At 51.4% G+C, this 22,470-nt stretch overlaps 1 protein-coding gene across 1 annotated transcript in view; it reads right to left on the reverse strand.

The window, feature by feature from the left end:
- LOC140850399 (cadherin-23-like) overlaps positions 1-22,470 on the reverse strand; it is a 298,275-nt gene that overhangs the window by 225,865 nt on the left and 49,940 nt on the right. Inside the window, exon 3 of the mRNA XM_073240888.1 lies at positions 22,187-22,264. Within this exon, the coding sequence (XP_073096989.1) occupies positions 22,187-22,264 (78 nt within the window). The remainder of the gene's footprint in view (positions 1-22,186; positions 22,265-22,470) is intronic.

Here is a 22,470-nt window from a genome sequence, read left to right on the forward strand (position 1 = left end):
TGGGAAGGGAGAGGGTGAGTTATTTGATGAGTACAGAGTTTCTGTTTGGAATGATGAAGCTATTCTGGAAACAGACAGTGGTGACAGTTACGTAACACTGTGAATATACTTAATGCCACTGAATCATATACTTAAAGAGGCTATGACATTAAGTTTTATGTTATGCATATTTTATCACAAATAAAAAAGACCTCCTATGCCAAGTGCTGGTGAGTGGAGCAGCTGGGATGCTCATACACTCCTGATGGCACATGAAATGGTACAACCACTTTGAAAAACAGTTTGGCAGTTTCTTAAGAAGTTACACTTACACATATGATTCAGAAACCTACTTCTAGATATTTTCCCAAGAGAAATAAAACATACGTCCTTGCAAAGTCCATGGATGTTCATGACAGCCTTATTTGGAATAACCAAAAGTTGGAAACAACCTAAATGGTCAACGACAGGTGAATGGATAAACAAATGGTGGCATATCTTTATAATGAAATATAACTCAGTGATAAAGAGGAATGAACTGCTGTATGCAGTATGAATAGATCTCAAAATAATTATACTGAGTAAAAGAACACAAAAAGAGTACATAAAGTATTCTTCCATTTATATAAAATTCTGGAAAATGCAAACTAATCCATAGCGACACAGAACAGATCAGTAGTTACCTGGGGGAGGGGAAAGGATTACAAAGGGGTGTAAGAAAACTTTTGGGGGGTGATGGTTATGTTTGCTATCTTGATTGTGGTAATGGTTTCAAGGTCATATATGACCAAATGACCAATTATACACTTTAATGGTGGCATTTTTCATTTATGTCTATTATACCTCAACAACACTGTAGAAAAGTTTGTTTTTAAAGGAACTTGGGGGAAAGCAAAGAATGTTGGTGGAGTGAGATACAGGGCCCAGGAGGGTTATGCTTCAGAATGGAAGGGGCATGAACCTGCTTTGGGACTCTCAGGGAGCAAGAGGGCTGCTGTGCCTTCCTCAGGCCCACGGGGAAGGAGCCGAGGGGGAAGACAACCCCTGAGAGGCCGAGGGGAGACAGCGTCCTGAAGGCAGGGGGCCCTTGGCAGAGGCTAGGTGGGCCCAGGATGTTCTGGGAGGGGTGAGGGGCAGAGCAGGGAGCACCGTCACCTGTCTCACCCTGCCCTCCACCAGTTCCTGCCACAGAAGTGTGAGGAGACTGTGTAGGGGAGCCTGCTTACTATGGAGCCAGTGCTCCAGGTAAGAGGGACAGAAAGCACCATAAGCAAGGGAGGGGATGGGAACCACACAAATGGAGGGTTCTGAAAGCCACTTCCATCTGGATCAGGGAGGGTTATGTGGAGGAGAACTTAGTAGGGATGACATGGTCAGAAGGCAGAGCTGAAAAGTGCAGGCAAGGCAGGCCAGCCATGCTGCCCGAATGAAACCCCCTAGAGTCGTGCGGCACCACAGTCCAGGAAGCGTGAGGGATGACGCAGATCTTTTTAGGTGAACCAGGTATCCACACAGGATGGAAGGGTGCTGAATCCAATCACAGAAGTCCTGGTCTGGTAGAACAAGGTACCTGGGGTTGATGTGTGAGCAGAGGGAGCCACTGAAGGTTGTTGAGCTGAGGAGTGGCACCATGAGAGCAACATTTCAAAGACCCTGCATTTATCATGCTCTAGCACTGGCCATGGCTCACTATTACCTAGGCTCAAAGAGGTAATGAGGGTTTGGCTTCAAGACCTCTACACTGGGTCCCTGTCTTTTCACACTATCTTTTTAGCCATGACTCTCTTCCCCAAACCCTGCCATCCAGCTGGACCAGCCAATCCACCCTTCCCTGGGCACACGAGACCACTCTAACTCTGGTTACAGTATCCCCCAGACCCAAATGCCATTGTTTTTTCTCAAGCTAAAGATCTATCTACTGTTACACATTCGTTCACTCATTCATCATTCAATAAATATCTATTGAAGTTTCATTGTGTGCCAAGCCCTCAGCTAATCATCAGGACTCAGCATTGAAAGACAAAGTCCATTCCTTCATGGAGCCAGATGTAGGGGGTGGGGAGGGTAGAGGTAGACAATATACCTAAACAATGAATACTTGCCGATGTTACTTGTTAAGAAGTGACCAAAGCAGAGTGATGGACTGGAGAAAGGAGTTAGTTACATTAGGGAAGGTGGTCAGGAAAGGCTTCCTGAGAAATGAACGATGAGATGGTCCCAGTTTTTTGCAGTCTCTGCAAAGACCCAGGGGAAGAGCATTCCAGGCAGAGGGAATAGCAAGAGCAAAGGCCCTGAGGTGGAAATATACTTGGCTTGCTCAAAGACCAAAGGCAAGTTGTATGGCTGGAGCACAGTGAGCAGGGAGAAGGGTGAGAGGAAATGTGATCAGGACACAGAGCTTTGCAGGCAAAGGGAGCAGGCTGGTTTTAGTCTAACTAAAAGAAAAAGCCTGGGGACTGTCGTAAGTAGGGAAGGGTCATGCTGATCTGTGTTTTAAAATGATTGCTCTATCTGCATGGTGGAGGTGTACTGGGCCACCGTGGAGAGTGAGTGGCAGCAAGGCTGACCTTCCTCCAACCTCCTGGAGGAACCTGTCCTAATACCTCCTCACTCACTCATCACAGTGACACTTGGCGAGCACTTACCACGTCCCAGCCCACCTTCCACCTGGCGACCCTGGGTATGTCACTGCACCTCAGGCTTATACAGTGAACGTCATGAGGGTGAACACGGTTACATCTCAGAAGAGTGCCTTCCCAGAGTAGGCACGCAATGATTATTTGTTATCCTTGCTGCTATTATTACTTTGTGTCAGAAGGTCCCCTGTGGAGTAAGGCAGGTTCCAAAGGCTGGGGCAGGGGAGGTAAAGACCATCCTCTGGTCCATGGCTACTGACCACTTGCTACAAACCACTCCTCTACCAGCTTCTTCCTCTGCCCAGACACTGAGGCTTCTGACCCATGGTGGCATGTGCACATGTGTACATGTATGTGCACACTCACATGCGTATGTACATATAACCATTTCCCAGAAGTGCCTCCCTTTCCCTGGCCCAGTTACCCTAGGTAAGTCCCCAGTTTGGCTTTAATGTGACGCAGCTGTGGGGCAGGCAGGGGAGGTTGCTGAGCTGGCAGACTTTGGGGAGCAGGTGGAAAATGGGAGCAGGGGAGCAGGTCACAATTAGGCAACAGGAAGCACAAGGGCTGGAACAGAGGTCAGAGCTGGCCATCAGGGTTTCTTTATCCCCACTTCCTCTCTGAAGGGGAAGAAATAAGGGTCAGCCTTCCCCCACTATGAAGGGAGGCTCAGCAAACAAATCTGCCAGGGCAGCAGCCAGGGGCACCTGGAGCCAAGGCATCCTAGCAAAGAGCTGCTGAGCACAAGGTGGACGGGGGTGGAGGCACTGGCTGGAAGTTGGAGGTCTGGGTTCTCATTCCAGCTTTGCCTTCACTGACAGAGTGACCTTGGGATGCCACATACCCTCAGTTTGCTCATCTGTGAAGGGGGGAGAATAACATTAACCAATACACACAATTCTGTCTAGTACCAGGCACAACTCCAAGTTGTTTTTTTTTTGAGAGGGCATCTCTCATATTTATTGATCAAATGGCTGTTAACAACAATAAAATTCTGTATAGGGGACTCAATGCACAATCATTAATCAACCCCAAGCCTAATTCTCAACAGTCTCCAATCTTCTGTAGCATAACGAACAAATTCTTACATGGTGAACAAGTTCTTACATAGTGAATAAGTTCTTACATGGTGAACAGTGCAAGGGCAGTCATCACAGACTCCAAGTTTTTTATATACAAGAAGTTTCCACACACTAGCCACATGTGGTAGAAAGGGGCTGAGAAATGGATGAGAAAGCCCAAGGACAGAGAGATTAAGTCACTTACCTAAGGGCACACAGGTGGCAGGCAGCAGTCAAGGCTTTGAACCTCAGCTGCCAGCTCCCGTGCTCTAACTACTGCACATACTACCTCCTCGCCCAGCCTCACAGGCCTGTGATACTGGGGATCATTTAAGACCTTTGTTGAAGGTGTGTATCACTGGTTCTCAAAGTAAGGCCCCCAGACCCAGCAGCCACATTACCTGGAAGCTGTTGAGAAATGCAAATTCTCAGGCTCCACCCTAGACCTGCTGAATCAGAAACTGGGGATCATCCGGCCCAGCAATCTGTTTTAGCAAGCTTTCCAGGGGATTCTGATGAATAATAAAAGCTGAGAGCCACTGATAGACACTATCCACCCACAAATGTTCTTATTCAAGTTCACACTGTTGTTTGGAAGCTAAACTCGCTGAAATTAGGTAATTGATCCTGGATCTCCTTCTCTCCCCCTCTCTGGGGTCTCCAGAGGGGCTGGTTCAGCCACTATGCCTCTAGCCCACCCCTTCTCCTATACCCTTCACAAAGAAACACCTTTGGCTATGCAAAGAACAAAGAACCAATGTCCTTTCAGTAAGAATGGCCCCAGAGCGTGTGCTTCCCTCCAAAGCCGACAAGCTGTCCTTTTGCTCTCACCCAGATCCAACTTCAGAATAAACAGCAGCACCCCCAGGTGGTCTACGACCCCACCCCCTGGGTACACATGCATGTGCACACATGTGTACACACACACCCCTCACTATGCCCAGTCAGATGTTCCACGTAGGTTGCTACAATGTCTAAAAGAAACAAAGTATGAAATGAAGGTGAAGTCATACACTTTTACATACCGCAGACAGAGAGGTGTGTTCACAAGCAGGGTACCACCCCACAAAGACACATCAGTACACGCTCACAGACACATAGGCAGGGAGATGTATTCACACACATGTTCACACACAGGCAGAGACACCCACCGTGGTACAGGGACACACCCACTTACACACAGGGACAGGGACACACAGAAACATACACATGCACATATAGGCAGGGCTCTGCCCCTGCACAAGGTGGCCCTCGATGGGGGAGGGAAGCCAAGTCCCTCTTGCTTTATGGGACACACTGCTCTGCTTTGACTCGGTCGGGGTGTGGCAGCAGGAGCTGACCAGCAAAACCCGGGGGTGCTCTGCAGGCTCTTCGGAGATGTTACTGTCTGAACAGCCAATCCTCCCACCCTTGGAAGGAAAATTACAAGTTTCTCAGGGAGGAGTTTTTTTATTTTTCTGTGGTTTTTCCTCTTCCCTCGTTCGGCACACGGCACTAATTTATGACTATTTTTCCAACTCCGCTGAAGTAAGAGGGTAATGGCTTTCAGCCGTTTGCTTTCTCTCACCTGTCATTCACCACCAGCTACCTGACAGGACTGCAGACAATGTTCCAATCACAGGGACTGTTTTTTTCCCAGGGAAGCAAAGAATTCATAGTGGCCGTGGGGAGAGTTATTTCACTCCTGGACAGAACAACATCAGATAAACAGCTGTAAAAATTCATAACCAGCAGGGCTGCCTCTAGATGAGGAGGTAGGCACATTGCCCACGGGCCCCAGCTCTGAGCTGGCCTGGCTGGGGGTCCGGGGAGCTGGGTGGCACTTGATGACTCAGGGCCCTCATTTCTATTAGCCCAGAGACTCCAGCCTCTTGACCTTGAGTAGGTCACTTTGTACCTAAAGCGCTCCAACTGCTACCTGGAGAGAATGTTCTTTGCTCTCATGGCTGGAGAACAGAAATCTAGAGCCCAGGCATTCCTTGTGGGGGCTGCCTGTCCCCAGCTGAGTGACAATGGGCAGGCTGCCAAGTCTCAGTTGCTCACATGAAAAACTGAACTACTACTCCATACACTGTTGTCCAACCAAATTTGCATTGATAATGGAGACATTCTCCATCTGTGCTGTCCCATACATTAGCCACACCCTTCATGTGGCGACTGAACACTTAAAATGTGGCCAGTGTAAATGAGAAACTGAGTTTCATATTTTTAATGAGTTGTAACTAATATGCACAAATAGCCACACATGGCTAGGGGCTGCTGCTTTGGGCAACACAGCACTGTACTTTTCCACATGCTTGAAGGATCTCATACTTAAAAGAATGGAGATATGATTACAGGCCCTCTTGTAAGTTGTTGTGATGACTGAATGAGATAATGCATATGAAGTCTTGGCACCTAGTTGGCTGTCCATAAATGACAGTTCTTATTAACTCTGTGGGACATAGAAGGACAGGAGGGGAAGGGATTCGAATTCAGAAGTGTCAGGTTATAACAGCACTTTAAGCAACTTACTTTCCCGTCACTAGTTTTCAATATAACAGGCAAGGAGATCTAGCTGCTACATGTGAGAGGCACACATGGCCAACGTCAACAGCCAATTGCCCACGAGAGGTCTTATTGTCCTGCCCTGTGATTCCCCCTGCTCTGCACTATGATCCTCCTCCCCAGCTCCCATTTCACATGCTTGAGGCATCACTCAAAACCGTGGTGATGAGTCATTTGCCCAGGATCTGGCACAGGGGGTGGGGCTGAGCAGAATTGCTCCTGGACGAGCCAAGTCCTCATCACAGATAACTGGCAGGTCTCAGAAGTCCCTTCTTCTCTGGGGCCAGAACATCTAAGAGTTGCAACCAGAATAGCTGGGGGAATGACTGACCACCTTTCATGCCTCTGCAGGCAGAGATTCACAGCAGGTTGCCTTGGATTTCAGTCTTAGCTCCACTGTCTACTACTTCTGAAACTATGGACAAGTTAATTGCTTCCTCTGAGCCTCAGTTTACTCATCTGTACATACAGACAAAAATACCTACTGATGGGTTATTATAAAGATTTGATGCAATAATGTGTACAAAATGCTTGGCACTTTGGTGCTCAATAAATAGAAGCCATTATTAGTTTTGTTTGGAGGCAGAAGAACACAGTGGTTAAGAGACTGGCTGCCAGTGCAAGACCACCCAAGTTCAAATCCCAGCTCTATCCCCACTCACCTGCTGTAAGTCACTGCAACTACTTGCCTTAGTTTCCCCATGTATAAAGTGGGAATGATAACACTAGCACCTTCCTCACAGGGTTGTTACAGGATTTAAAGAGCTCATAACAGTTACTGACACAGAGTACACACTGTCGTTAAATTAAAATGCTCTAATGAGGCCTCCAAAGATATGTTAGTGGGTAGACAATGTCTATGCCTTCCTCATAAAGAAGCAGCCAATGTAAGACACCCGAGCAGGCCTGGGTTTTAACCAGATGATGGGAGGACACTGCCCTCGCCAAGGCAAAGGGGTAGAGAATGAGTAATTCAGCAGAAAAACTTTAGGCAAAACAGCATAGTTCTACCATGAAAACACCTTTGACCTCAAGAATCTCAGGCCTTGGATACCCTGGGGACTTCACACCACTGATGCTTGATCACAAGACAGTGTCCTGATTTATGCACAAGAGAACTCTGGCAGGAGAGCAGGCTGGTAGGAGAACACTAACTTCCTCCACCTTCCGTCCTTTCCTGCCTTCCCTGCCACTCACCCACCTCTCCCAGAGCCAGAGAGGGAAGGCTAAGAAAGGGAACCTCCTGTGGGTGACGAATGGGGGTGGGGAGAGAGAGAGAAGGTGACCCTGCCCTTGTTTCTCATTATTACTTTAATGGCATCAGACTGGACTGAAAATAACTGGACAGGAAAAGGCTACACTTTTTGCCAATCGGGTGAGGGCAGGCTGGGATTAACCAGCCTTGATGGTGTGCCAGCCTCTGTGCTGGGCATTTGTCACATGTCATATGTCACAGGCCATATATCATCTCACCAATGAGAGTACCAGACTGGATCAGGGACAGTACCCTGGGGCTCCCAGGCAGCTGGCCCTCTCGATGTCGCCCTGGTCTAATTTCAGAATGCAGCCTCCTTATTGCGACTTCCCAAACAGACTCAGATACGTATCTTTTTGGACCTAAAAAGCAGAGCCACTTTTCTCATTGATATGTTTCTAGTTAATAAAGTAGGTAATCCAGGTTGTTAAAAATATATTTTTCCTCCCAGACTCACACCCCCCATGACACTCAATGAAGCTATTTTAATTTTAGATGGAGGGAAACGCAGCTGGTAAACATTTTAAAAATTTTCTTAAATTGGCCTTTAGGCAAAAGAAGAGGCTGTTCACCCTCAGATCCAAGGCTAGAATCAGAGGTCCTGCCCAGAGGGGTGGGTGCCATGGGGGACTCCCCATGAGTGTCTTCTAGGGTCCTCTGTCCAAAGAGTGAGGCAGGGACTGAGCCAGGCAGGGGGACTCAGACTGTCAACATCTGAACAGCCTTTTTCTTTTAGAAAGAAACTTGTGTAGGTAGGGACAGGTGAGGTTCCCCAGATGGGACACGAATTATCATCCCTACCACTGAGGCGCTGGGAGAGACCAGGCCCTACGCTCACCACATCCACTATTTCACTCAACAACAATGCCAACAGCTCTGTAAAGGACACGGGACCAGCCCCATTTCATAGATGAGAAAACTGAGGCTCCCAGTGGTGCAGGACCTGCATGAGGCTTTAGCATGCATGGGGGCAGACCCAGGGCTCAGACCTCCTGCCCCCACGGCGCGCGGCCTCTCACACCACATCAGAAGTATATAGCCAAGAGATGGCGGTGGATGGCTCGGCTGCTGCCTGTGAGGACAGCAGGTTCACTGGCTTCGGAAGCCACACTCCCCACTCCACCAGGTCTACATCTCCTTGGGCACAACTTCCTCAAAGCAAGTGGTGGTGGGGGGAGAAACCTGAGGAGAGAAGCAGATCCCCTCTCCTTAATTGGCTGTAAATTGCTCTAGAGCTTTTAATGAAGGCCGTCAGGAGTAATTATGTCTGCTGCTGCAGCCACCCTGTGTAAACACCGAAGGCGGGGCTGGGAGCAAGCTGCACTGGGCATCTCGGCTCTCCTGCACCTCCCCTTCTCCCCAGGCCTCCTCTTAAATCACACATCTATTACCCAGTGAGGAGCCACAGCTGAGGAGGGGAGAACATAAGTGATGTACCCAGTAGGGGACCTGCCAGACAGTCAGGCAGGCGGGAGGCAGGTCCTAGGGAGCCCAGCGCGGTGCCTGCAGGGCAGATGCCACCAGGGCTGCAGTACAGAGCAGGCCTGGTGGAGGACTCAAACCAGACTCCACTTCCAGAGCCTGGGCAGCAGCATGGCAAGGGGAGCAGTCTCAAAGTGGGCTCCCCAGGCAGACAGCTCTATCACCAAATAACTTGTTGAAAGTGCAAATTCTTGGGCCCTGCTGCCAGACCTGCTGAATCAGAAATTCAGGGGGTGTGGTGACAATCTGTGTTGTAACTAGCCCTCCAGGGGGTTCTGAGCTGCTGTGATAGGGAAAGAATGCAATGGGAGGTACTTATTACCCTCAGTTTATAATGGGGAAACTGAGGCCTGAAGAGCTGAGGCAATTTATGCAAGGGCAGCACAGTAGCAATGGTGCCACACATGTCAGACCTTCAGGTTCAAACCTTGGTGGTGATATTTAATGAGGCCTTTGACTTTGAACAGGTCTCTAACTTTTCCTCATCTATAAAGAGGGGCAGTAGTGGCCCTTATGGGCTGTGGTGGGTATCAGCGAGGGAACCCGGCACAAGGTGTGTAAGTTGTGCTCATTCCCAGTTGCTGCCTGCACACTCCAAGTATGAGCACGGAGAAGGCCAAGGGCTGAGGAGGAGGTGTGGCCTGGTTAGAAGTGACAGAATACTGCTGCCAGCACCAGATCAACCCCCACCCGTTCCAGGGCACTGACCTGTTCATTGTTACCTGGATTCCTGCCTCGGGGAAGTCCCTGCCACCTGAGCTCCACTATCCCGAGCTGCCCCGTGTGTGTGTGTGTGTGTGTGTGTGTGTGTGTGTGTGTGTGTGTGTGTGGTGTGTCTCACCTTCATTCCCTCTCCTGGACGCCTCCCCTTCAGAGAAGCCCTTCCTGACCAAAGACTGTCACAGCCCTGGACGAATGCACTCTTAGGCTGAGCCAGAAACAAAATCATTACATGTATGAGTGCCACCCATGTGCCACTCCCCATGCCAGGCTCCACAGGGGACACTGAGGAAGGAAGGCCATCGGCGGTCAAGGCCACCTACTGCACATCCAGGTGACCCCGCCTGACAAGGCTTTAAGATGCTGTTCCTGCCCTCAGAGAGTTTACAACTTGTGTCAATTACCCGGCTCCACCCTAGATGATTGCAGGAGGGCCACAGAGGTGGCTGATTAGGATGAACACCCGGTGACCAGGGATGAGCTGGGCTGCTAAGGCCTCACAAGGGGCTTTGCTCCCCTGACCCGGGGCCCTTAGGTGTCAACCCTGAGCAAGGCTGACCCCACAAGGATATCTCCCTATCAGTACTGAGTCCCCAAGCTTCAGATCTGCTCTGATGTGCTGGGGAATCTGCCACCCTACAGAGGCGGTGCCCCAGTGATGAGGCTGGGCTGCCCCTGAGGATGAGAGGCTGCCAGAAGTCAAAGAGATGTGCCCACAGACTCTGATCCACTCACCTCCATCTGAACTGTCAGAGGCAGCCTGAAGCCAGAGGCCACAGGGACCCGCTTGGTGGGCACCACTGTCCTCAGTCCCCATTCTGAGGCAGCACAGAATGAACAAGGTGGGAGGGCTAATGACCTGCATCGCAAGGAGGCTGGATGCCACTCCTCGGCATCCAGACAGTGTAAGCAGGTGCCTGAGTCCCAGTGGCACTACTCGCCACAAGAATGTAGGAGACAAATGCCATCTCCCTGCCCGTCAGGGCTGAGTTATCTGCAACCATAGGGTTTCTCTAGAGAGCTCATAAAGCAGCTGATGCGGTGAAGCAGGCTCAACCGTCCATAATCCCTCCATTCACTCCAGTCCGACGCCAACATACTCATCTTGAATTACCCTTTTCAAAAGGCCAAATCAATCCTAGGAAGTGCAAGGGCTGCCATAGGCAGTCCTGCCAAGAGAGCCCAGGGAAGGAGGGTTGGTGAGCAGCCGCACGACACCGAGTGTGGGACCGAGGGGACGACCAAGGCGCCCTCTTCCTCGCCCAAGGACAAAGGGCTGGAGGGAGGTTTGAGGTGGCCCCATGAAGGCAGAGCAAGGAAGCAGAGGAGAGACCAGAGAGGGCGCTGAGGAACATATGCCGGCCCCAGGGCTGGGAGACTCTCCGCTTTACCTACAATGACCCGCTCACCTACCAAGAGGAGGGTGTCGGTTATGGAGGGAGAAAGACCTGGGCTTTAATCCAGCCCCGCAACTCAATGACTGTGAGCCTTGGCAGGGGACAATCTTTCTAAGCCTCAGTTTCCTCATTTGTAAGGCGGGCTTAATAACCACTTCCTTGACAGAGTGCTGTGAGGATTAAGCGGGCAAGCCGTGCAAAGCCTGAGCACAGCACCTGGCATGTGGGAGGGTGATCAGGAGCAAGAAGGTGGGCAAAGTCTGTCCCTAGCCAAGGGCTGGCTACAGGAGGGACCTCCAGAGTAAAGCCGAGCAGATTCAGGGCAAGCTCCAGTTTGCAGACCCTGGACAGCCGTCGTGAGAAGAGGGAGAGGCTGACTCCAGGAGTTCTGGGCAGACCACGACAAATGGGGGGCAGCAAGGGGAGGCAGACAGCCCATCCGTAGGAGAGTGGGACAGGGAGTCCCCACTGCTACAGGGGTTTGCCAGCTACCTGTACCACCCACTAGCAGAGAGCTATGCCAAGTGGATTCTTGGTCACCCTGGGAGGTGGGACCATGGCCCTCTAGGCCTCTCCCACCTAGAAAGTGAAAATGTCCTTTGGAAGAATAACACAGAAAACCCCCAAATAGTTATGTGTCAGATGCAGTAGGCTTTGGCCACTTCGGGCATCACCCTGTCCCCAAGCTGCTTCTCACCTGCTTGGGACACTAGTCAATGACAACAGGAATAGCATGTTAGTGCCAAGCATAGTTCTAAATGCCTGAAGTTAATTAACTTACTTAATCCTCACCACAATCCTGTACACTGTGATTATTATCCCCACTTTCCTACTGAGTAAAATGAGGCAGAGAGAGATTAAACAGCTGGTGATACAGTCCACACTTGCTGAAGATGCAACAGAGGACTTCTCGGAAGAGGAGGTACTTAATGACAAATAGGTAAAAAAAAACAATGTTCCCCATTTGTACAGAAATTTAGCTTTCAAAGTTCTTTCATAAAGCTCCTTGTGAGATTGGCTGGGCAAGTATGATCATTGCCACTTTTAGGAGGAAGATGAGGCTCATGACAACTTTCCTGGGTATCCAAACCCTTTCTTGGTTAAGGGCTGACCCAACGACTTGACCTCCTATTTCAGGGGCAGGCTCACAGGTCCCCTGAGCTGTGTAAAGAACTGTTGGGGTGCGGAGATTGATGACGAATTCATAGCTGGCTCTAGCCGCACAGTCTCCCCAAGCAGCCAGAGGGGTTTCGGCTCTCGTACATCATATCTTCAGCTGGTTCCCAGGGAGCCCAAGTGTTCCCAGTTGGCTGCAAGCTCAGCACATCCTCTCCCAATGACACGGCTGAGCCAGGCTCACCTGCCAGTCTGTCAACCCTGCTGAAAGGGGTGCTTGCTGCCTGGCTATTACAGTGAGCTGAGGGCCCCACCATCTTCCCTGCTGGTCACTGGAAAAGGCTGTAGGCCCAGAAGCAAGTGACCTGACTAACCTCATACACCCATTTCCCCCCATCATTCTAACTCCATGTGGTATGCCAGCAAGGACGAGCATCTTCTGAGTAACACAGGGAAGCAAGGCCAGGACAGGGAGTGGACTTGCCCAAGTTCACAAAACTGCAGCCTCCTGCCTGGGCCCTAGGCTGGTGTTTCCAGACCAAGCTGTGCTGGCCACTCTCCACGTCCTAGGGGCAGCTTGCCATTCAACCAGCACCTCTCCAGTGAGGACCCTTGGTCACTGAGACTTTTTCCTGGGTGACAGATTGAGGAAAGGCCCACACAATCCTGCGAGGGAGCATGGACACTGGAGATTGAACTCTTGGGGTTCAGATCCTGACTTAGCTGTGGGAGCTTAGGCAGCTTCCTTGACCCCTCTGAGTCTGTAATAAGGGGGTCATGATAAAACAGACTTCCCACCATTGCTGTAAGGATTCAGTGAGACCATGCAGGTAACCTAACTAGTAAAATACTAGTTAGTACTAAATACTAAATAAAAAAATATTTAAAGTACTAAATAAAAACTGTTATTATAATTTTTAACCACAACAACCTACTTCTGCCATCCAGGACCCAACACAAAGTGCTTGTGCCACTGCTGGTCGCCTTGTTCCATTGCCTCTGAATACCTCTCCAGCGGTGTCAGCCTGTCACAACCCAACCAAAAGCTGTGGTTAAGTGCACTGGCTTCGGGGTTAGGTCGCCTGGGTTCAAGTTCAATTTCCATCCTATGCTGTGTAACCCTGTGCAAATCGCTTGTCCTCTGCCTCCCCATCTGTAACATGGGGAGTTATAAGGGCCACTTTCCTGGTTTGCTATAAGGTTTCAATGAAGTAATGTGTATGAAGAGCTCACCTAGACACAGAGCAAGTGCATAATAAAAGATGGCTGCCACATACCCAGTTATCGTTAGTGTGTGTCGCCCTCAACCCAGCACAGCCTGGCACAGGTGGACAGTGCAGGCTATTAACAGCCTGCACAGGTGGCACACCATCGTTATCATTAGTGTTATTACAGCAGCATCCAAACCGCCTGCCCCACCCCCACCCGTGTGCTATGAGGCAGGCCACAGCTGGGGCTGCCACAGGCTCCAGATGTGCTCGGCCAGGAGCCTCTGGGGAGTGGCTGCCACCCACAGGACCCCCCAAAGGAGTACTGATCTGTCCTATCATCCCCTTCCCCTTTGAGGGCCAATGCTGTCCTGCAGCAAGGCAGAGAGACGGCAAGGCCACAGAAGCATCCAGGACTTTCCAGGGGTCCCATGAGGGCCCCACCACATCCCAGAAGTAAGGTCTCTGCTCTGTGAGGTCACCCAGAACCCAGGGCCGCAGACCCCTGGGTCTGCATCTGATCAGGTGGGCAGGTACTGGATCACCTCCTTTCTCTAAAATCTCACACCCCTACCCCCCAGCTAACAGGCCCAGGAGCCCCTGGGGCACCCTTACTTCCCCTCCTTAAGCACTGTACCCCAGACTGTGGCAGCTGTGAGGCACTGGGAGCCCTTTCTCCTAACTTCAAGTCTCAAGTTCACAGCCCACCAAGCCAGGAGGATGCCCCTTCTTCCCCAGGCCCAGAGGTGCCCATGCCTGCACGGGCAGAGGGAGCCTCGCTGGATTCCTTCTGCAGCTGGTGTGTGCAGTCAGGGCACGCTTCAGTCTGGAATCCAGCAGTACCTCTCTAGGGTCCTTGGGTGAGCTCACCCCCTTGGGCCTCAGTTTCTCCATCTATAAATGGGAGTGTAAATGACCACTAGGATAGTGGTCGTTAAGTTGACCTACAGGAGACCCCCATTGTCTAAGGATCCTTCAGGTGGGGGGTAAAATTATGGGTGAGGAATACTGGCTCTTATATCCCCCCACTGTCTACCTCTGACCTTAACCTCCACAGATGATTATTTCTCCTTACCACTTACTGTTGTCTAATATAATCTCTATGTTTTTTATATTGTTATTAGGTCCTGGGCTACACTGCTTCTGTAGAGGTGGTCGACAGAAAAGCTCAGACCATGCTCAGAGCACACACCCAGCTGATGCTTGGGACCCTAGCACAGCACTCCTCATATCCACGTCCCTCTAGCCCTACAATTCCTGTAGCTCTGCCACCAGCTTTGCCAATGAACTGCTCTGGGGTACCACTACCTCCCCTATTCTATGTTAGTCCTAAGGAGATCTCTGGGTAAGAGAAAAATCCATCTCACTCTGTGGTTCTCCATCTTCTCCTGAGAGATGATTTCCTGCCTTTACAGAGCCACAGGGACAGGGGCACAGGGGAAGAGGGACACCCCCCCCAGGCCAAGAAAAGTACAGAGAGTGGTCCCAGGAAAGGCCCAAAGCTCTCCCAGACTCCCCTCCCACCTCCCCCAAGTCTGCCCAGAGCCCTTTGTGCGGACGCTTTGCCATCCTTGTGTGTTTGCTGCCCACACACCATTCATGTCAGCCCTCCCATGTCTTGCACTCTGCACGCCGTGAGGCCTCCTGCAGGGAGCTGTCCACATGCTTGCAGGCAGGCACACGGCTCCTCCTCTACTGGGACTGCTGACGTGGGGTCAGCCCACCTGAAAATTGCTCTCCCTGGGTCCAGACAAAACAGCTGGGCATTGATGGAGTTTGCAGAGAAATTAATCAGCGCTGACTGGCAGTGGTGCCAGGCACTGCCTGGGCCCGATCCATCCTAATGAATCCCGAGCTCCTGCCTTAATGGCTCCTGACAAGACTAATTTAGTCATGTAGGTGATTAGCGTGGGCATTATCACTTGAACTGCAGCTCAAGATGCTTTAGGAGTGCTGGGGGGCTCTGCTTGGAGAAATGGGTTCCATAAGCACCAACCTTGTTGACATACTGGGACCAGGAGCCAAGGGGAGGGGAATCAGCAAGACACTGAATTGTCCACTCATCTGCCATGCGCCCATTCATCCCATTACTCATTCAGCCAGCATCTGTCGAGGTCCCCTTTGTACCAGGCCCTGTACTTGGTGCAGAGGACATGCAGGCTCAGCTTGCTCAGCTGTGAAATGGAGATAATGATACCTCTCTCTGAGACTCACTGTGAGGTCCACAGGAGGCCATGCATTTAAAATGCTTAACAGAGGGTCTGGCAGGAGGCTGGCAGTGGATAAATGCTAGCTAATATTATCACTCTACAATCTTATATTATATATAAATACTAAAATTATAATTAATTGTAATGTCGATATTAATAAGGGTAATAAGTAAAAATGAACAGCCGATGGGGAGTTACACACAAATAACCATGATAGAACTCACTAAGAGCTTTCATAGAGGTGAATGGAAAGCAGATAGAGGGTAGGGCTGGGGGCATGGGGGTTCTCACAGAGCAGGTGACATCGGAGCTACTCCTTGAAAGATGAGCAGGAATTCACCAGGCAGGGAAGAGGAAATGGCATGCTGTGCCCAGGGAACAGCACAGAGGTGAGGTGCTGAGCAGGTCCCCCCGGCAACCCAGTGGGAGAGCAGGGTGCCTGTGGGGAGTGGTGTGTGACAGGCTATGATAAAGAGTTCTCACTCCTTCCTTTAGGCCCTCGGAAGGCTTTGGCCAGGGGCGTTTAGAATTGGGATAGGAGGAGTGGCCCTGAAGGACACTGTCCCCCTCCAGGACCTGACGCATGGGGCTCAGGGTGGCAGCCAAAGCAGATGCCCTCGGCTCCTCAGTAAGCCTGGTGCCTCTAAGCCAGGCTTCATGCTGCTGCTTCTGTGTCCCTCCCTGGGGGCCAACCAGGGCTTACCAAGGGTCCCTGGCAAATGAGCCACACACAGCCCCGGAAGGCAGCTGGACTAATAAAAACACGACCCCGGCACGGTGCATCTTCACAGTTCCCAAGCTCAAGCACATACAGCGTCTGTGCCATCTGGGGCATGTGCTCTCCCAGGCCCAGTCCCTGAGCAGCCATCTCTGTCATCACCAGCACCTTGCTCCTGACACCCGTGGGAGGGGAGCACCTGGCCTGAGACAGCAGGAGGTGTGGTGAGCAGGCAGGGAGCCAGCCTCAGCCACTGCCTTGGAAGATTCTCCCAGGCGCTAACACACTCCAGACTTTGCTCCTTTCCCGAGATTCCCTGAGCCTTAGGCATGAGCCATGCACAGGGTTGGGCCCTGGGACACAGAGCTGGCCCTGGCCACCTGGAGGCATTCACAGGGTAACGGAGAAGACAGGCAAGTGACTGAGTAACAATGGCACTGCGACTGGCACTAACAAAGAGGCAAGAAAGCAAAAGAAGTGGCACTTGAACCTTGCCTGGAGAAACCTGGAAGGCCACACAGGAGGGGTGGCATCTGAACTGACTTGCTGACCAACAGAGGCTGACCAGGCAGCAGGAACACTCAAGGAATTGCAAGGAAACTGGTGTGGCTGGAGTGGAGTGAGCCAGGGGGCAGCGGGGGGATATGAGGTCTGAGCCCTAGCAGGGCCTGAAATGCAAACAGCCTTTATGCCATCTAAGAATGAGGCCTTTCCTTCCAAGTGGGAGGGAGGGACTTGCATAGACCAGCATCCCAACAATCCAGAAAGGGGACTAGCCGATCCCCATTTTGCAGATTGGAACACTGAGATTCAGAGAGCAAAGTGTTATGGACAGCCAAGACTCAAAATCAAGTTCCTGGGCCACCCCATTCCACATACAGGCAAAGAGCCAGTCCCCAAAACAAGCCGTTTCAACCCTCACCTTTCCCCTAACCCCTGCTGGTTAGAGGCCTGTACCCTGCCACATCCATAGGAGTCCACATCTACCCTTTGAATGGCCCAGGGCCATACACAGTGACACACAGGTGACAATACACAGGTCAGGCTCTGTCTCACACTGGAAAGGACTACTTGACCACTTGTTGCTACGGTGAGAAAAGACTGCAGCAGGGCCAGAGTGGGCAGGGACAGTAGAGACCAGTAAGAAGTTGCTGGTATGATCTAGGCTTGGACCGCTGTGGTGGGTAGTGAAAGTGGTGAGAAGTGAGATTCTGGGAATGCTCTGAAAATGTAGCCAACAGGATTTCCTGATGAACTGGATGGTGAGGGAAAAAGGGAAGAGCCAGGAATGATGCCAAATTTCTGACCTGAGCAACTGAAAGGATGGAGTTGCAAGGGACTGAGGTGGGAAAGGCTGCGGGAGCAGCAGGTGCTGGGGGAAGACCGGGAGCTTAGGTTCAGAAACGCCGAGGTTGAGACCCCTTTGGACATCCACCTGGAGACGCTGAGTGGGGAGGTGGGTAATCATGTCTGCAATTCTTCTGCAGAAAGGCCCACGCAGAAGGTGGGCATCTCAGAGTTGTTGGCATTTCGATAGTACCTAGAGCCATGAGACTAGAGGAGACTGCCATGGGGCAGGAACCTAGAGCAGAGATAGAGGGGATGGGTCCAGGCCCACCAGTGCTAAGATGTGGAAGAACCGGCAAAGGAGCCTGCGAAGGAACAGCTAAAGAGGTGATGTTCTGGAGGAGAAAAAGAGCAACAGCTACAAGGTCACAGGTAAATGAGAATTAACATTTGCCCTGGCCACACAGAGGCCACTGGATCTGGGCATGAGCTATACTGGTGGAGTGTTTGGAGTGGATGCAAGAGGTCAACTGGCGACAAGCTCCTTGCAGGGCCTGTCCCTCATCTTGAAGATGCCATGTGGTCATTCACTGCTGACAGCCAGGGCCACGGTGTGGGCGATGCCAAGCTGCCAGACCAGCCAGTGAGTCCTTGCTCTGCCCCCGCCCAGGTCAGGCTCTGATGCAATGACTGATGTTCACATTTGGAGCAAGACACACAGGGACGGGGACCTTGAACATTAACAGACTAGAGGAAGGCAGAGCTACTTAATGACTTCATTCCGCTTCTGTCCTCTCCGGCTGGGAGATGGTCTTCAAAAAGAGTGTGCAGGGAGAACTGGAACCTGAAGTGGGTGAGGAGATACTAACAGAAAATGTAGCCTCTGCAAGGGATTTCAGATGGCCATGCTGGGCCCTCCCAGTCCCCTCCTGAGCATGTGGCCACTGACCCACTGGTAGGAATTGAGGCAAGAGCATATAAAAGTGGAAGGGCTCAGACAGTTTGGGGTGAATGAAAGCCCCAATCTTTAACCCAGGGGAGCACATTCATAGAAACTACCTACTGCTGGAGTCAAACTCTACCTCCAATTCTTAAAAGGAATTTAAAAATGAGTTAATTAAAATACTTAGGACACTGTCCCGAGCACTCAAGAAACATTGTTATTATAATAACATAAGCTTATATATGTACTGTGTATCATATCATATGCTATATTATTATTTTTCTGTAAAGCTCCAGTGGTCAGAATTAGACACAACAGGTAGGAATTCCAGGGACAGATTTCATATTGATATTGGGAAGAAGGTTTCATTCCCAGGACGGTTCCACAGCACAGAAGTGAACTGCCTTGGAGGACCACGAGCTTCCCATCACTGGGGGTCCAAGCAGAAGCCAAGGCAGTCCACCCTGGAGCTGCAGTTTGGTCTCTGACCTCCTCCTCCTGTGAGCTGGCCCTTTCAGAATGACCCGGGCTCGACCTCCAGCCATGGGGATTGCCCGCCCCCCAGGACACAGCTCCTCTGGGTGCTTGCCTGTAACCCTGCACACCTGTGGCTGGCAGGACAGTCCAACCAGCCATCCCTGGGCCACACAGTTTCTTCCTTCAGTAACAAAACATTCCAGGTGTGGAGGCTTTGGAGTTAACGGTATTATATGTAAGCATCCCAACAATCCAGAAAGGGGACTAGCCGATCCCCATTTTGCAGATTGGAACACTGAGATTCAGAGAGCAAAGGGTTATGGACAGCCAAGACTCAAAATCAAGTTCCTGGGCCACCCCATTCCACATACAGGCAAAGAGCCAGTCCCCAAAACAAGCCGTTTCAACCCTCACCTTTCCCCTAACCCCTGCTGGTCAGAGGCCTGTACCCTGCCACATCCATAGGAATCCACATCTACCCTTTGAATGGCCCAGGGCCATACACAGTGACACACAGGTGACAATACACAGTAGAGGTCTACAGGCCCGCATCATCTGAGGGCCTGGAGATGCCCTGGGCCTGCAGGGATGCCCAAGCCAAATCCCACTGGGCCCATCTTTCCAGTGTCTTCTCATTGGTGAGATAGGGAGGTAGAGGTTCAGAGAGGGTGGCCCTGTGGCCAGCGTCACATAGTGGGGAACACAAACTGGGCTCATGACTCAGAGGCCAGAGCTGTGGTGCCCTAGCCTGATGTAGGCCATCTGGGCACCAGCCCCTCCCAGACTGATGAGCAGAGCTGCCTCCCAGCTCGCTGAGCCCGCTCATTCCCACAGGCCTTAGAGCTGGGCATCCATCCCCACACCCCAGATGAAGAGCAGCCCTAATGTGGCAGGGTCCTAGGAGTTGCTCCCAGAAGCCCATCAATGCTAGTGTTTGCAGAAGATTACCAAGAGCCAGAGCCAAAGGTAACTGGAGCAGAGCCTGGTGGTGGGCTCACCAGGGGGGCACCCAGCCGAGGGCTGATTACTATCTAATTAATAATTACTGTGATTAACATCCACCCACCCCATCGCACCCCCTCCCCTGCACCACGGGCCTCTGGGAACCCCTCAGCCAGGGCTGAGCAGGGCAATGCAGGGGCCCGGGTGAGGTGACGGAGCCAGCGCCACTCACCTGAGAGGGGCCTTCACCTCCCGGCCATCAGCTCTGGCCATAGATCTGCCTCAATGGCCCACCTGCCCAAATACATTCCCTCCACCACAGAGGAACCTCTGAGAGAATGCAGTTAAAAGAAACACTTAAAAAAACAGCAACAGGAAACAGTGTGAAGGAATGAGAAGAGACTCAGAACTCTGCCTCCCAAATACCTCTCCTGCTTCTTCCATCCTCTGCCCTGCTCCCAGAGGGATGACCCCGGGTCCTTCAATCCCCCACCGGCACTTAACGAGACTTCCAGCTCAGTCTCTATTGCCCGCGACACTGATTCCTTTATCCTTCTGTCCAGTTCCTTTCTGGGTCCATAGCACCTACTTCTGACACAGAGGGGTTCCCCATCTGTAGCTGGTGAACTGATGAATGAATCAAAAAAAGCAGCGCCCCTAACAGGGACACAGGCTGACAGTCACTCCTTTACCTCTCCGCATGTACTGGGCTCCTACTCTCCTGGCCCTGGTGCAGCCCCACGCTGGGTCTGGGTGTAGGGGAGAGCCACAGATGAAACTACAAACACCCCCAGTTCCAACCCAGCAGGGAGGAAACAGTTCAGCACGGTCCCCAAGGCACTTCCAGGTACTCACTCCATCCCCCAAAAGGGGAGCTAAGCCTCTAGAAGAACACCCCAAAGAGGCAGGCTCCCTCCTTCCTGGATAACCCTTTAAACACTCAGATCCCCCAGACCCAAACCTCAGCTCCAGCCTCCTGGTGCTGATCTGGGGGGGCGTTAGTCACTAACAGAGTGGTCACTTCCCGCAGAGGCTCCCCACCACGACGGTCCCTAGAAACAAAGTGCTACTGGGCGTGGGCACAATTCCCACAAGAATCAGAAACACACCTGCTATGCCCAGCACCCATCTGCAATAAAGCTTCTACCAGGGAGAGCGGAAGGAAAGATGTCTCTGGGGAGGCTGCTTGCAAGCCCCTACAATCAGCACAGGAGGGTCTGGGGCCCGCCTGAGTCTCCCCTCATCAAGCAGAGATTCTCTTTGAAGAATTTTTCATCTACTTTCACACATCTACATTTGGGTTGATATAAAAGAGTGCTTTAAATTACCTGTTAGTTAAATATCTTCACACTCTTCCCCTCTCTAAGCCATCCGGCTTCATTTTCAAGTACAAGCAATGCTCCAGAAGGATGTACCGTGCTAACCCCCATGTACGCTGCTCTGGCACACAGCCTCACCCTCGTGCCCACAGAGTAGGCACACCTGAGTTTAAGAACCCCCAGATTACAGGGACTTTACCTAAAATGATGCCAACAAGAATAAGAGGCCAAAGGAGGGAGTGTCAGGGGAGGCAGGTGGGACCTTTTCCAGGCATTGCTGTTTGTACGCGTGCCTTCCCATCAGCACAGCTCTAAGACCAGTTCCTCCAATTTCCTGAGAAGCTTCTGGATCCCTAGAGTCCAGCTAAGGCCACAGGGCTATGTGCACAGATCTCTAGCTGCAGATGTAGGAGCCTGGCCCTCAGGGTACTCTTAGAGCACAGACCTGGCTGATGAGGTGACTCAGGCTGGGGGCTGGGGAAATGCTCATGCATCACCATCCAAATAGTTTTTCTCATGACAAAAACAGGCTAACTCAAGGCAGAAAACTCAGTAATCACAGAGAAGCACACTCTCTGATGGCTGTCATCTTCAAATTTTCACAAGGAAGAGGAATTAGCCATTTTGTAGGACAAAATTCATATAGAAGTGAAACTCAAGCAACTAGGGCCCACCATGATAAGCCTCTCTGTCAGAATGGACAAGGCTAGGAAGTACTGAGCACCCCATCCCTGGAGGCAACCAAGCAGAGGCTGTATGAACAACCATCAGGAACACTGTGGAAGGGATTCCAGTAATGGGTGGTAGATGGTCTCAATCTTCAAGATCCCCTTCCCACAAGGCCACATCGTGTCACCCAGCATGCCCACCAGCTCTTGTGCCAACTCACCCACAGGTGTGTCCTCACTAATCAGCAGGTATGTGTCAAAGAAGTGGTTGGTGAAGAAGGGCAGTCGGTTCACCTGGCCTGGAAGTCAGAGGACAAGAGCATCAGTTAGCTTCATGAGTTTCACAAGGAGACACAGACTAGGGTTTACAGAGGGCACTGGACCTGCGTGAGGTGCCAGGACCACCCTCCCAGGACCCTGACAGGTCACCCTCGGCCTTGAGGCAAATGGACAAGGCCAGAAGGGAAGTAGATAGTGGCCAGGTCATATGGTCAGTGAGGCTACA

Source organism: Manis javanica, chromosome 7 (genome assembly GCF_040802235.1).
Source record: "Manis javanica isolate MJ-LG chromosome 7, MJ_LKY, whole genome shotgun sequence".
Classification (NCBI taxonomy): domain Eukaryota; kingdom Metazoa; phylum Chordata; class Mammalia; order Pholidota; family Manidae; genus Manis; species Manis javanica.